We start from the raw sequence: 15,912 nt of genomic DNA, 5'->3' as shown, positions 1-15,912 counted from the left end.
TTGCTACAGCCTTATTTGGTCTGGTATGACCAGCAGCTTATAGTGGTTGATGCTAGCAAACTTTATATGTTTCTGTATAATGCACATCACTGAGTCACATCCCTGACTTTGACTGATTAATTTTCATGTGTGCTTAGTAGCATTAGTAGCCTTTTCCCTGACTATTTAGCATTTTGCATCACTTTTGATCAAAGCCACTGTGGTTATTGTTCAGCAAAGGATATGTAGTCAGGCTTTAAGTGGAAGACATGTATAATTTATCTCATTAAAGATGCACTTTGGATTTCTTCAATAGAAACAGTTTCGCATAAAATGAGTTCATTTGCTTTGCTATAGACATTTTGTGGATTGAGCTAAATAAAACTGTTCTCTTTAGGTCAGGTTTACTTACTCATCTTCTAAATCGTCAACTTTCGTGTAAAAACTAAAGAATCATACACAGAAAGTGTTTAATATTGAGAGCAGTTCCCAGGCTGTCAGACTGTTGCCTTCACTGTCATCTCTACTAACAGGTTAAGATGTGCTTTTTTCAGGAGGCCTTGCATAAAAGCCATTCTTTGTGTCTTTCTTCGATTCACAACTGAGTTTTAAAGACCAGGGTCAGACTTGTGTTATTGAAAAAGAACCTTTATTGTTTTCTCATCGTCCGTCCGTTTCCCAGAAAAGTGCATCATCACTGATCTCACAGTAAGAAAAACTCAGATAGTAAAACGACGACAGAAGTGAGAGAGAGAGAGAGAGAGAGAGAGAGAGAAAGACACAAGTCAACCAAGCTATACACTTAGTCAGGTACATTCATAGTGGACAAAGGGATGACCACGGCCAGAAAGAGAGAGAGAGAGGGAGGGAGCAGGATGTCTATAGTCGGGGGGGAGAGGGGGAAAGGTCAAGTGTATAAAAGTGGTGTGGAGAGTTGAGAGAGAGTGAGAGGGAAGAGGAGAAGAGAGGAGGAGTTTGTCTTGGCTCAAGTTGTTCCTTTGGAGTAGTGAAGTACGATGTTGGTCAGTTTTATTCATTTAACCCTTGACCAGGGCAGCAAACTCTGCAGGGAGACAGAGACAAAGAGAATTTACAATATTATTTCAAAGTCTTGTGTGTGTGCAATAAATAGGATTCTAATTTCAGAGAATAGACTCACCATCAACTCCGATCTTGCCATCACCATCAGAGTCACCGGCTTGGAGAAAGGTCTTGGTCTCAGCGTCGGTAAGAGCTCTGGCACTGGCAGAGAAGTTCTGCAGGAACAGCCTGGAGAAAACAATCAGAGAGAAATACTTAGAATCAGATTTAGACTGATAAATGTTGTGCTGAATCTACTGGTTATAAAGGTGTTTTGATTTTGAGATCATCTCCAGAGCCTAACTGATTATTTACTGCCTCCTTGTTGGTTTTTTTTAGCTCTGGATCATTTGGATTTCTTACAATGAAAATTATTTTTAAAAATACAAATAAAATGCAGTTGATTTGGCCCCAAAAAATTTGAGATGTGTTCCTTCTGATTTCTCCCCTGGTCTATGTCACTGTGCAACATGAGAGGCAAGAGGAGAGAGCAGGCGTAGAGTTACTCCTGAGGAGAACACCCGGTATGATCCTTTAAGGCACTGACATCATTCTGAATTCACCGTGGGCCAAAGAAAGATGATCCCTGTGCTACAAGAGCCCCGAAGGAGCTTGAGTTGAAATCTAAGAGAGGGTGCCTACTTCAGCTCATCCTCCTCAATGAAGCCACTCTTGTCCTGGTCAATGATGGCGAAGGCCTTCTTGATGTCATCAGGGGTCTTGGCAGCCAGGCCGACCTTAGCAAAGAAGTCCTTGTGCTTGAAAGAGTCGGCAGCTGAGAGGAGATGGAGAGAGGATCTTATCAGACATCGCAGATATATCACGCACAAAGTGAAATGTGTTTTTCAGCTGCATTGCTTTTCTTTCACAAGGCCTCGCAGTTGGGGGTCTATTGATCTTCAGTCTGCGCTTTGACTGTCAGTCAGCAGTTTAAGTTTTACCCTGCAGAGCTGCTTTTCTTACAGGAGCCAAACTGATGCCAATTAGGATCCATGCTTTCTGCTAAGCTATACAAAATTATATTAAAGTCACATCCTGCACGCTTGCTGCACGACTGAGCCAGCAGCCAAGATGCTTTTAAAAAGATAATCCTGCTGTGTTAAATGCAGGAGGAGGAAACTTTTAACTGCCTGTAATTGTGATCAAGGTATACTGTTATCTGCTGCTACTGCAACTTAGATAACTCAATTCTGCAGCAAGACCTTCACCTACAAATGAGTAAAGTAGGAATCTAGGCCCTTCTCTTGCAGAGCAGACTGGCTAAAGTGCAAGATTTCCTGAGTTACAAGACCCTATGCAGTGACAGTGTGTGGGGTTTACCTTGGCAGGCTGCAAGGGCTGCAGTGATGTCAGCGTCAGTCAGGATTCCGGCGAATGCCATTTTTAACTGAGGGAGGAGAGAAGAGGACAAGTTCATCAGTTCATCAGTTCAGCATATCATATCAGACAGGATGAAACTTTTTTTTTTTCTTTGTATCTAAGCATGATTTCTGTTAGCTTTCCTTTCTGCACTTAAAGATACAGCATTTAAAGTTACAAAGCTACATTAAATCTTCATTATGCCATGCAATGCATTTCACAGTTCCTCTCTTTGAGTATTCCAAGGCATAAATCAGATCAGAAAAAGTAGTCCAATTTTTTTTCCCCCAGAACCAAGCCCTCCAAGGCAAAAGATCAAATCTCCTTTGCAGTTGTGGTTGGTTGGCAAATAGATTTTTTTTCCATTTAGTTCCTTAGTTAGTCCAAAGCCAAACTCTGAGCCTCTGATGTTCAGAATCTGGCCCTGTGTCGGCCCTTTCCTCCATTTGTATCCCATAGCATGAAGTTGAAGCCCTGAAACACTCAGGAGTCAGGCAGTAGTCTCGGCTAAAGGTCTGCGGCTCTTCAGTGAGACTCACCTTAGGGTTATCTCTAAGGCTAGAGTGGATTCGCTCAAATGAATCTGCTCACTGCAGTGAAGCCCTCAGCGAGTCTCGCAAGCTTATATACTTTCACTCACCCGAAATATGATGCATAGGCTATGTAATAGACACTGTGTGCAAAGCAGTCAAAGCAGTTGGTTGAAAAATGTGTCCAGTAGACAGAGCTGTTCTATTTATATCTACATAAATGAAGATGCTTAAATGGTAGGCTAAGTGTAGGCCTATGCAAAAGTGCTTGATATTGCATAGGGCTAATAATATACGCTGCTGATTTGGGTGAAACGTACTCTGCAGCCATGTAGTTCTGAGCTGCTAAACTCTGCAGAGCACCACGGAGTGAAGAATGAGGTAAACCTTTATGTTGTGTATGGCTGTCATTACAAATGATCACACACATCAAGCTGGTATGTGAAGTGTAAGTTATTGCAGCAACTTAATCTATTACAGGTCAGGTTATTGTAACAATGACTCTGTTTTTGCCTTGTTGCTATGAACCTGATTTCTCAGGTTGACTCTGTCACAGTATCAGTAGTTCCACTACGTTTCTCATGAGAACGTTTTTAAGTGTTTCCAATACAATTTAATTTTTTTTTTTTTGGTTGTTGTTGTGATACTTGTGATGATAAGTGAAATATATTCTGTGTATATTCTTCTTAAATGTCAGGTTACATTCCTGAATGTATCTGTCGATTAAGACATTTTATGTCCAGAGACTTCCTTAATAAAGAAATGAATAAAACACAGTGTAAGTATTGCTGAATATGTAGCCTATAGCAAAGCATTATCTATGGTCCGTGTTCTTCTACACCATAATCACCAGTGGTGATTAATGACCTACACGTGCCCTCTGAACTGTACAGTTTTGGTGAAAACGAGCCTGTGCGTAATTGGCGTGCGTAAAATGCCTGCAATGACTTTGCTGGCATTCCGGTGTCAGAAAAGTCTAGTTGTGGTGACTGATTATCGCTGGCAACAGCGACAGTGATGTAGTAATAATAATAATAATACATGTTAAAATGTAGAAAAATTCATGTCTTTAGGTTTTTATGTTTGGATCTTTTAATTTTTACGCAAATCGTAACAGAAATGGATCCAGTAACGGATGTTTTTCATTTCATGCGATTGGCTCAACATAATTTCAGTATCTGTGGACACGAAACTGCATGAAAGCTCGTTCGAGCATTCAAACAGAAAATAAATTGTAGCTGCGGAAATTTGCAACCGTGCTCAGCTTAGCGCTCCAGTCACACTTACACAAATCAAGGCTCGAGCGGAGCCTGTGTGGGTCTCCTGTTGCTCATAGAAAAAATATTTAAAGATATACAAATAAAGTTTTGTTTCTCATTTATTTAAAGAACAAATAGGAGTCGTGTCCCCTCCTTGCAATGTAGAATTTTTGAAAAGCGCATCATTTTAGATGTTTGAGTTTAATGCATTTCATTCATGTGAATGCAACCTCCGTCAGAGGGCTTACAAATGAATAAGAGTGGGGAAATAAATTATATGAAGCAAGATGATGAAATAAACTAAGTAGATCACACTATGAGCTTTAGTAACAGGGCAGGGATTCATTGAAATGCTTTAATTTAATAGTACATAATCACCATGCACAGCTGAGGACCATCTGCCAGGCTTTATTATTATTTTTTATTTCTTTTTATTTTTGGACCTCTTACATCAATTCAGACCATTTCTCCTTATGGCGATGAAACTATTTGTGATGCTATTTAAGGAAACCGCGAAAGCCGAGATCATATCATCATCATCACCGCCATTATCACCACCATCCTAACACTTCAGTGAGGCACCGCGTGGTTGCGTAATAACACCGGGTCCTCACACTGCTCTCAACAATGACATTAAATGAGTAACTGGTCCAGGGGGGCTTTCCATGCCCATATCTGCTCCCACGACTGCTCCAGGCTGTTATGTGCCTATCATACATCAGGTGGCAGTACTGAGATGGCCCTGTGACCAATATGACATGGAGTTAATTTTGAATTATCAGCAAAATTTTCTTACACTTTAAGTATGATTTTTGGTAAAGCATACATTAAAAATACTCATCTTTCTCACCAATTTACGTGGAATAAATTCTGAATTTAGCTTCAGTGCTACATAAACTGGTCTCTTCAAAACCTTAAGTACATTGTCTTTGTCATTTCCTTCACTTCAGTGGTTTCACTGTTAGTTCTCTAGACAGCCAGAAAAGGGTACAGGTGTTATTTTTTAATTTCTCTGTGCTTCCTCTTTACTTCAGATCTTCTTAAAAGCTCTGTAAAACCAATGTTTGGCCTTTAACATTTGCTGTGGTCAAATGAGGTCTCTCACCTCAAACGACTCGACCATAGATGCTGTATCTATTCCTGCCCTTCTTCGATATCAGGTTTAAATTACAAATATCTCACAGCAGGGATGAAACCCATTAAGCAAGGCAATGAAAGTCTGTAATATGAGAAAGTGAAGGGCGCTCCCACATCATATTCTGAACTTTATATTTGAAATGCTTTTTTTTTTAAATAAATTTTATGAATACTTGGAGAGTTAAACCCTAAAGAATTAACTACATGTTTCTAAATCTCCACCTGAGAGCAGAACTTTGTTCCTGTGCTCCATGCTGCAGCAGAAATAGCAGTGACCCATATTCTCTTGTCCATCTCCTCTGCTCAGCCTGTCTGACAGAAACTCGCAAATAAAGGTGCCTCACTGACAGAAGTCCTGTAAATGTTCTGGCCCAGAAACTCTATCCTGTCCCAGATCTCCTCTGCTGGGTCACTGCAAGTACTCGGCCTCCTCGGGCCAGCACTCCCGAGGCTCTGCCAGGAACCCAGTCCGCCTAATGCTGTTTTCTCAGACGCCCCCATCTCTGTCTGCCAGGGCTACCTCTGATCCAACAGTCTGTACCAGACTGGGCCAAAACTCTGCCTGCGTCCTTCCTCGCCTGCAGTCACACCAATAAACATTTCAAGCCTGCACAGTGGTTAAAGCTGAGGTGCCAAAATGCTGCACGGTGACTGGTGTGGATCCAGTAAATTCTGTCCTGATGTCATTTACTACAAGTGCAAGCTAAACAACTTTGCTGCAGGGAAATGAAATGCAAAAATAATAATAAAAAGAACCAATGTATGGTGATAGTTTTCCTTTGCACCTACACTGTCATTAGACAGACATATTCTCTACAATATGGGGAGTTAAAGCCAATTTATAACACTCATATATATTAAATTTGCGAATGAAGAAGAGTGACATGGTGTATAGCGATTCTGTGGACACAAACCTTGTCAGGGAAAAGTACCATATTATTTCAGAAGTTTATTTCAAAAGCTCAGATTTAAAAATGGTCTGATTGTAAAATGATAATTAATGTAGCATAGTTTTCACAGTTTTTAATCCATATGACTTAAGTAGAGGCTACGTTTTCAGAAAGGATGAAGAGGAGATGATGAACTGCAATCACTTGATAAAACACGTGACTCACTGTTAAAGCAATTTACTTGGCGGCTGAATATCTTTCCTTTAAATGCCTTTAATTTTAGAATTGAATGAGGCCACCTTCCTAAATAAAACCGCACCACCCTTAGTAACAGTTAAATAAAATTATTGCCAACGTTGTCTGCAGAGATTGAAGACCTACTCTGGCAAAGAAACCCATGCAGTCAGTGTGTGAAGCCTGAGCTTTATGCTGTATTAGCTTTGTGCAAACTGCAAATTGAAAGTAATGCATTTTTTTCCCATGACTACCGGGAACTGCAGCGTGCATCACTCATGTCATGTGATAATGTGATGAGAGAGATCAAATCACATTATACTGGTTTATATCCACCGTCAGCTTGTTCAGCGCCATATTTGGGCATGAAGAGCTAAGTCTTAATTTATTAAGTTTTATGGTAGTAAATAATGAAATATCACATTTTCACCAGTGCAATTATTTCAAAGAAAGTGGGCTAAATGTCGTGCACATGTTGTCTAAGTGTAAACATATAATTCACACCGAATTATTCCATCTAAGGTGTCCAATTGAGGCTGCCAGAATGACAAACACTTCATTTGCACAGTGGAAAGTTGCTCGTGTCGTTATTCGGAGAAACCAAAACCTCCCGGCCCCCGGAAAGGCTGGACCTCTCCCAGTGCTCAATATAACATCAAATCATGAGAGAGAATTCAGCTCATCCTGACCAGGCTCTGGCTGGATGCGAGCACACACACAAAAAAAAAAAAACAACCAACCAAACACATTAATACTTAATGGTGAAGAGCAGGTTTATTTATGAACTCTTCTGGCAGGGAAAGACTTGAGTTTATTATTTCCCATTTAAACTATGATATATTTTACTTTATGACTCTAAACACATAGGATCCCTGGATGAGTCCATTTAATCTTCTGCAGCTAGGACACATTATAAAAAGAGGTCCACCCTGAGCTCATCACCATACAACGAATCATCAAGATCATGCTGGCCCTTATGAAGACTTGACCAGTGCAGAAAACTCTGAAAAAAGAAAGAAAAACTGAATTTTAAACATGTTCAATTTTTTCCCTCCAAATTCTTCTGGTAAAAAAACACCTTTGTGCATCCATCTACGACTGCAAACATGACCCAACATACTGAAGTGTGTTGCCCTGGCAGTGACACTTGAGGTGATTGTTGTACCTGCACTTCAACTGCTTAGCAACAAAGTGAAAGACAACATAGGGTTGAAAAGAAAGATTAACATATTTAAAGTATTTATCTCTGTTCTATTTTGACAATTGATTCTGACTTTTTCAGGCTTTTAGGTTCTTAATTTATCATAGTTAAAAATGCTTTTAAATTTAAGGGAGCTCCACGGGGCCCCTTAGGTTGGTTAAAAGTCAGTTGTAGGAGACTTTGGAATTGATTTTGTTTGCAATAACGTACTTACTTGTCTCCACTTCCCAATGAGATACTAAATTTCCCTTTTCCCTTATTGTTTTGCTTATCTGGTTTGTTCTGACGTCATTTGGTTTTCTTTTTGCTTCCATTTCACCCAGTTTCCTATTATTTCATCAGTGTTTGTTTTTTATACATTCTAAATGTGTTTGGCTGTTGTTAATAAAAAGGAGTGACTCCTTATCTGATTGACCATTTCACCTCTTACTCGGGATTTAAATTAGGTGATCATGCTTGAGAGCTGCCTGAAGGTTACACCCTACATTTTATTCTAAGTAGTAGTAAGTAGCTTTAACAAATGTGTCCCATTCTTCACATTTTTTACTCCAGTCTTAATTGAAAAAAACTGGCTCTGACCTTAGTCACCTCTGTAGGACATGCTGAGCTCCTTTTCCTGACAACGCCATGATGAAAACAGAAAACCTGCCTACCTTCCCAGCCGATCTTCCCATCTCCATCTGAGTCTCCCTCCAGGAGGAAAGCTCTGGTCTCGGCTGCGGTCAGGGGCCTTGCTCCTTTGACAAAGTTCTGCAGGAACAGCCTGATGGAGAGCAAGGAGATAGCGCTGCAGTGAGAGAAAGTCAAGCGTACAGAAAGGATGGTCCTTTTCTGTTCTCAGAAAACTACCAACAGTTTGCTGAAATACAGCTCGATACATGGGATGGAACATTTGTGTAAAACTCAACTGTAACTCATCCTGTTCTATGTAGCCACTTTTGTCCTGGTCCAAAATCTTAAAGACCCTCTCGATCTCTGTTGGAGTTTTTTTGGATAAACCCACTGTTTTGAAAAACATCTTCGGGCTAAAGGAATCCTTTGCTGAAAGTAAAAACGACAGATAAAACTTAATTAGATCCAGTAAATCAAAATTACATTGCCCAACAATTAGCACCCCTGTGCTTTGAAGCATCATGTAACTACAGTGAAAGAACAACAAAGGCCTCCCATCCTGGGGCAAAAGCAATACGTCATTATATAACAGAATATATAACATATACCCCAAACACAATTGCCTCCTCACCTTTACAAGCATTAATAGCTGAAGTGATGTCTGAGGCTGCTAGAAAGTCGGTAATAGCCATGATCGTGGAGACTCTGTTGTGGTGGATGTTGCTGCCTGGTGTAATATGTGACCACTGATGGGCAGAAAGAAACAACTGGTGACAGTGAATAGGCTTCACCCCCCAGTGTCAGAAACCACCAGTGTCCTTCTGTCTGCTGTCACCTGCAGCTGACCACTTCAGCCATCGTGTGCGTGTGTGTGAAAGGGAGGCTGAAAGACAGAGAATCCTGCCATTGCACAACTACGTTTTAAAACGCGGTTTCTCCACAGGGTTCAGAGGTCATAGTGGATTTCAATCAACTTAAACAGACCCCAGTCAGGCTGCATCTGTCTGTAAACAAAACAGTAGTCAGTGAGGTTATATTCGGTGCATGTGGAGGGAACCTGGCTGGCCTGCATTTCCTGTTCGCTAGTGTTTCCAGCTACAGTTGCTGCCTGCCTGCGGTCGTCGCTGGCAGTGTTTCCTCAGGCTGTAAACATCCTGTTATTATGGCCTCTGTCACTTTCAGGCTGTGCTCCATGGAGCTAGCTCCACTCACAGCCACATTGTTTCTCACATGCTACATTTAGCATATGAAGAGCTCTTTTCTCACACGAGTGAGAAAAACAAAAATACAACATCTACTGGTTGCATATTTACTGGTTGCATTTTTTTGTTGTTGTTGTACTATAAATCAATCAATGGGACTCTGTGGAAAACCACCTGCTGAGGAATTCCCACACTTGTAGGTGCCTTGGCAGTTTGCAACTATCACATGCAGGAAAGGGAGCGTGGTGAGCTGGCAAAGTTATAGACTTTTGTTCTGACAAAACACAAACGCTCCTCACGGTATCTCTCTACACCACATTTGACCCCTTTTGTGTGAGTGGAATGCAGTCCATGTGAATTCATGTTGACTTTGTCCTGCTTGTTAACACTATTATGATTTGAAAAGCTGTGTTTTCCACAGTTTCAGTCCACAAATGTCTTTGTAGCTCCCATGTGTGAGGGGCTTCTGCAGGGCTGCGTCACACCAGCCCAACCAGGCAGCACGTGTGGGCCCAAAGCATGGCCAGAGTGACGTGAGCCCTACTTCCTCAGGATGGACTACAGTGAGGCCTGCAGCAAGCAGAGGGGCAGAGGAACGACAAAAACATCCTCTGTTCCCCCTCAAGTACCTGCCCCCCGTCGGCCTTGTCCCTTTCCATGCTCCGATGCTTGTTTTCAGGAAGACCAGGCTTCCTGCGTGATGGAGCGGTGGATGAGAGGAGGAAGAGGGGGATGGGACAGAGAGGAAAAGACAGACACAAAGAGAGATGGATGGTTACGGGGTGACGGTCCTGAGCACGTAGTGCTTTGGGGGACTTTGTTTCAATTTGTTGTTTTCTTGACAGGTACTCGCAGCTGTGAGGGAGTGTGAGCAACAGGAACAGGGAAGATTACTCTACAGATTTTCTGCATAGATAGAAAACTTTTTTTTGTCTCTCGCGCCTAAGAAAAGTCTTGCTCCATGACAGCAAACTTCACAGGGAGTGGCTTGAAATGCGAATGGGACAAGTTAAAGACAAATAATGCATTTTGTGAGTACATATAAATGGGTTTTGGACTTTCTGGACTTGGCCTGGATCTGGATCTTTATACTTTCAACTGCATGAAATACAATCTTTTTAATTTCATTCTTCAAGTTGGGAAATACTGAGTAAGTCAGCTCAAGATGTGGAAACCAACAGAGGTAGGTATTACACTAACAGATGGCAGGTTGCACTTCACACAAACTAAAGAGCCTTTCATATTCAGTCAGCACTGGATACATTCTTGTTTTTCTGTGTATCTATGAGATGTTGATACAAAGCTTATCTGGAGGGACTGTGTTGCTCAACAAAACTTTGACAGGAAGCATCATAGATGCATTCACACAAAATGGCTTTTGCACGGATTTATTATATGAGATTTGTCTCACAAGGCAGTTTTTCCCCTATAGTGTCCATCACCATTGTGTCATGAATTCACAATTGTGTATTATCAGTAATAAACAACCAAGAAGACTGAGGGGCTTTATAATTTATGCTGTTAAAATCTAAAACAGATAAACCACCAACAAAGTTTTAATCTTCCTTACAGAAAAATTAGCTTTCTGTAGCGTTTACAGCTCTGGTGGTAATCAGTGCATACCTTCTGTGTTTCAGTGAGCACATGACACAGACACATCTAAGTTAGTGGTATCATTCTCTGCATTTTTGTCGGTGTGTGTCTCACTTTCTGTTTACCAGCACGTTTGCCTTTGTGTCCCTCCTCCTTTCTGCATCACGGTTTCAGACTGTTGCTTCACTATTCCTCATGTGTTTATATCTCAATCCTGTTTTCTCCTCTAGTCTACACATTGAGGTGTCTTTGAGCAAGACAGATTTCTCCCACTTAACAGCATTTGTAGAACAGCTTTGCCACCATCATTTTAGTGAAGTCCATTTACCATTTAATTATTTTCCTGAGTAACTGGAATAGTTTCAAACACAGCTATGTTTTGTTAACCGGGCCGCTCCTGCATTTGAGGCTGAGGATGTACACAACTAGTCTACTCTGTCTGTCACCACTAACGTGTGCTAAAATAAATATTTAAATCACTTCTGTCATGCGTTGGTACTGAGTATTACTGTAGTGCTGAAGACTGGAAATGTTCTCTATCACTAGATCATCACTAGATCAAGTCATTTTTTTTAACAGGCACTAAATGAGAAATCCCATATTCAGCCTGATGTTCTTATATTGACCTTTAACCTTCACTGTGTGGACAGAATAGCTTTAAAATATGTTTAGAGCAGCATGTGTCAGATTTCAGGCAGCCACTCAGTGTGCAATGCCTTCAGTAGAAACAATTTATCTTGGACTCCATTTTAATTCCGATAAAAGATAATGTCATCAGGTTAAACTTAATGTCCTGCTGCATGCTAAACTAAATCTTTAAGTCCCCTCTGTAATGTTGGAAACGTTTGGCTTCTCAGACAGAGACAGAGACAGACAAGAGGAGAGGCTCCCTGTTCATCCATGCATCCCTGAGGAAAGTGGTTGCTCCTCCTTTTTCCTGGGCTCAGTTACTGCTTTATCTATTTCTAACTGACCAGCTGTGGTGTGGGCATGCCAGTGACACTCTCAAATTCAGCCATAACCCCTCCAACACACACTTAAAGCTCCACCCACCACCACTACCCTTGTCTTTGCTAACGGTTTTATCTCACTCTTCTGTTTTGGCACCAGTCTTTCAAGCTTAAATGTGTGGTTGTCTGCGGCACTTGGACTTTGTGTCTGTGCATGTGTGTGTTCCTGTGTGCATGCCGCTCTCTTTGCTACCCTACTGTGTTTTGACATGAATCACTCAACACTGGATCTGTGTGAGTTTGTCTGTACATGTATCTACAGTATTCAGTGTACAGTACAGTATGTCAATGCATGTGTCTTTATTTGGATCTGTGCATGCATCTGCAGTGTGCATGTGCAGTTTACTAAAGTAAGAAAAAAAAGGAGACAAACTTTGCTGAGATTCTTGCAAAAGCACACACACTGAGTCAGAATCAGAATTGTCCCCCTCATATAATATAGTACTGTGCTGTGATGACACTGAAGATAATTTTTTTCCCTTCACTTTTAAATCAATATGTAGGAATAAGAGCAAAAGATACAGGTGGCAAACCGTAGTGGTCTAACCACCCTGAGGATCCTGACTTATGTAACTATCGCTCCAGAAGAGTGGGATAACGTTGGTGTGCTATACTACAAGTAAAAGTACAGTGGATTTCTTTGGAGAGTTATTTGACATAGAAACGTGGCATCATGACTAAACAATTGTAATATGAGTTCTCCATACTCAAAAAATATCCCCAAAAAAAGTCATAGAAAGTCTGCTTAACTTAGCAGAGAAGATCAGAACCATTCCCTTGTCTGTATGCTAAATACGAAGCAAGAGCTAGAGGCTGGGTAACCCAGCTTAGCACGAACACTGGAAACAGCCTGGCTCTGTCCAGTCGTCAAAAAATCTGCCTAGCAGCACAGTTATGAGATTACTATTTACATCATATCTTTTTTATTTAATCCACACAAAAACCAAAGTGCAAAAACAACAATTCACTGTTTTACAAGTGCTAAACTATTTCTTGAACCAGCTTCCAGACAATCAAGGCTTCTGGCCAAGAAATTCAATACAGTACATAACACCCTGTTTCCAGTCTAATCTACATTAGCCTAGCAGTGGTAGCAGCTTCATATTTAGTATACAGAAATGAGAGTAATATGAATTTTGCAAAAAATTAATATTCCCCCAACTGCCGAACTTTACCTTTAACACAGAAAAAAACGTCTCAGTCATATAAGTGCTTTTATGTTGCAGCGTTGGTGGACGGCAGCAATAGTAATCTGACGTTGTGTCTGAGCACCTCTCTATGCCCTTGGTCTTGGCCGCTCTGTTTCTGAACTGTTTGAGCCGTAACTAAGGTATAATCCTGACTCATTACATTTTTTTGACTTAAAAATTTGCTGCTGTGCAACTGGATCGGGCCCTGACGAATACCAGCCAGCTTAAGATGCAACAGATAGGATTTGTCCTGGGATAGTACAGGCTGACGGGGGTTGATGGTTTCGGGAGGGGGTAGGGGAGTAGGGGGGTGGGGGTCAGGGACTCCCTCAGACGTCTCTGAGGAGAGGACGGAGGGTGATAGTGGTGTCAGGGAGAGAGGCTCAGGCTGGATTTATAAGTGTGCTGAACAGATGGATGCATGGGACACAGAACGACTGACACTGATACACCAACAGGTTAAGACCTTTCCCAAAATATCTTCCTCCAAAGCAGCCTTTTCTCTTTGTTACAGAGCCCATATAGCAGTTACCGGGATCTACAAGTCAAAATAAGTCTCCATATAAAAAAGGAAAGGTTTGACATGAAAGCACAGTGTCCTGTTTCATGTTCCTATAGTGTGAGGTAGTGTGATATACCCCTGGGCAGTGCCCGATTCCCAAATAAAGATATTTCTGTATATTTGAATGCCACAGGCCCCTGTGAGCCTCATCACATTTAAGATTAGCCGCTGAAACAGATCTGCTCTTATCTGATCAGGGTTGTGTGTTTGTGTGTAAATGAGAGCTCTGTCAACGAGCGCTCAATCTCAGCTCCTCCATAAACACTTCAAACCGGTCGAGAAGTCGCACAGCTGTCTCGGCCTGTGCGTGTTCAAGCTTCTGTGCCTATGTGAGTGTGTTCGTACAGGTCAGAGGTCACAGTTGCGCTTTTCACCACTTTTCCCACCGTCTCTTTGCCTGCCTGAGGTCCCGACATTTCAAGTAAATTCCTTCTCACTTGTGTGTGCGGCAGCTGTGTGTTAACTTTATGTTGTTGCCGAAATATCATTTTGCCCTGCTTAGCTGCTCCCCTTCGTCGTGGTTTGATTACAGGACGGGATGAGGTAAGTGTTTACATACATTGTCGGGCTCATCGCTCAACCTTTTAAATGGCACAAGTGCAGAAAGTGAAAGGGGCCTCGCACAAAGTGACAGACAGGCACAGGTCTTTCACCACTGGTTTTAGTACCAGACTGATATAACGGTTTAGTGTTAAAAGCTGTTGCCTTTTTCTGCACATTCAGGAAGACGAAGCTTGCAGGTGTTTCCAGAGAAACACACACAGAAAAGCAAAAAAAGAAAAAGAAAAAGAAAAGAAAAGAAAAAAAGCAGGGTAACAGAAATACTTTAAAATTCATTTTCTTAATCACAGCTACAGCTATACCTTTGTTTTCACAGCTTGCTTGACTGTGAAATCCTGGGTCATCTCATCCCCACCGAGGTAAACTCCTTCACTCTTCTGCCGTCCAGTGGTAGGCAGCTGCAATGACATTTTGCAGAGACGTTTTAAACAAAGACAATAACAACATTTCTGCTTTTAGTTATCATGTTGATGATTATTTTGTTTTTTAATATGTTTTTTGTGAATCATTTGAACTTTGGATTTTAAGGCATTTTTTTTTCAAAATGCCTCTTTTGCATTTTGCAGAACTATTTGCAGGAAGTTGCATCAAGTGAACTTTTATTTACACTCAGAATCTCACAGCTGAAACCAAAATCTGCAATGCAAATGAGAGCTTTAAAGTGGCCATTTGTCTACTTTGGTTTCACATTTTGATGCAATCATCTTGTGTTAGTGTCGTTCTTATTGACCATCAGTGACATTCCCCCTAACTCTGCATAAAAACACCCCAACTGAACATATTTTGGATCTTCAAATGGTGATTGATGAGATGGTGGCCTGAGGTAGAAGAAGATGAGTAACACAGCTGTCAACTCATGCACATGCAGTTCAACTCTTTGAGTGATTCTGCAGAAAGTTCGAAGTGAATAACTTATGTGGTTTTTCTGTTTCGGGTAATTGAAAATTGCACAGTCAGCACTGCCCGAGAACATAGGCAACATCGGCCTTCGTGCAGTCATCCGCTACCTCGGTCTCAAGGGCTTATCACCCAGGGAGGCCCTTGGCCTGATTTAACCTGATTTGGCACCGTCAGGCTACTACCTCTCCTCCAAATGAAGAAGGAGCTCAGTGCTGTCCAGATGACGTCATCGGTGCTGCGGACCACTTTCTGGTCCATATGCAGATCCCTTTTACAAATGCATACTATACGACCAGTGGACTTTCTAAAATTGACTCCTTCCACCTTAGACCACCAACTTATCAATCACCCCTCGTAAAAAGAACGTCTGGTAGAAGGGATATTTATTCCTCCCTCTGTCATGAAAGGGATTCTATGTGGTGAATGATGGAGTAATAGGGGACTCTCAGTAATCCATGTTCTTATAGAACCAGGAAATGAGTAAAGATAGACTCGCTCACCCCCCCAGTCCACACACACAGATTCCTCCCATCCACACACAGCTCCCTCTCCCCTCTATCTCTGTCTCACTATGCGTCTTCATACAAACACACACTCCCCAACTCTTTACACT

The 15,912-nt window shown here is 41.5% G+C and overlaps 2 protein-coding genes across 2 annotated transcripts; both read right to left on the bottom strand.

The window, feature by feature from the left end:
* Positions 1–611: 611 nt before the first annotated feature.
* On the bottom strand, positions 612–3,047 carry LOC121175457 (parvalbumin alpha). Its single transcript, XM_041029224.1, has 5 exons — positions 2,958–3,047; positions 2,380–2,446; positions 1,702–1,834; positions 1,139–1,248; positions 612–1,042 (listed from the first exon to the last, which is right to left on the bottom strand). The coding sequence occupies exons 2-5, from the start codon at positions 2,438–2,440 to the stop codon at positions 1,017–1,019; spliced, it is 330 nt and encodes a 109-aa protein (XP_040885158.1). The 5' UTR covers positions 2,441–2,446; positions 2,958–3,047; the 3' UTR covers positions 612–1,016.
* A 4,188-nt stretch (positions 3,048–7,235) lies between these two features.
* Positions 7,236–9,187, bottom strand: LOC121201263 (parvalbumin, thymic-like). Its single transcript, XM_041067015.1, has 4 exons — positions 8,913–9,187; positions 8,578–8,710; positions 8,323–8,432; positions 7,236–7,471 (listed from the first exon to the last, which is right to left on the bottom strand). Exons 1-4 carry the CDS (start codon positions 8,971–8,973, stop codon positions 7,443–7,445), a joined length of 333 nt encoding a protein of 110 aa, XP_040922949.1. The 5' UTR covers positions 8,974–9,187; the 3' UTR covers positions 7,236–7,442.
* Positions 9,188–15,912: the final 6,725 nt, after the last annotated feature.

This window comes from Toxotes jaculatrix, chromosome 21 (assembly GCF_017976425.1).
Source record: "Toxotes jaculatrix isolate fToxJac2 chromosome 21, fToxJac2.pri, whole genome shotgun sequence".
Taxonomy (NCBI): domain Eukaryota; kingdom Metazoa; phylum Chordata; class Actinopteri; family Toxotidae; genus Toxotes; species Toxotes jaculatrix.
This window is presented reverse-complemented; position numbering and strand designations above follow the sequence as displayed.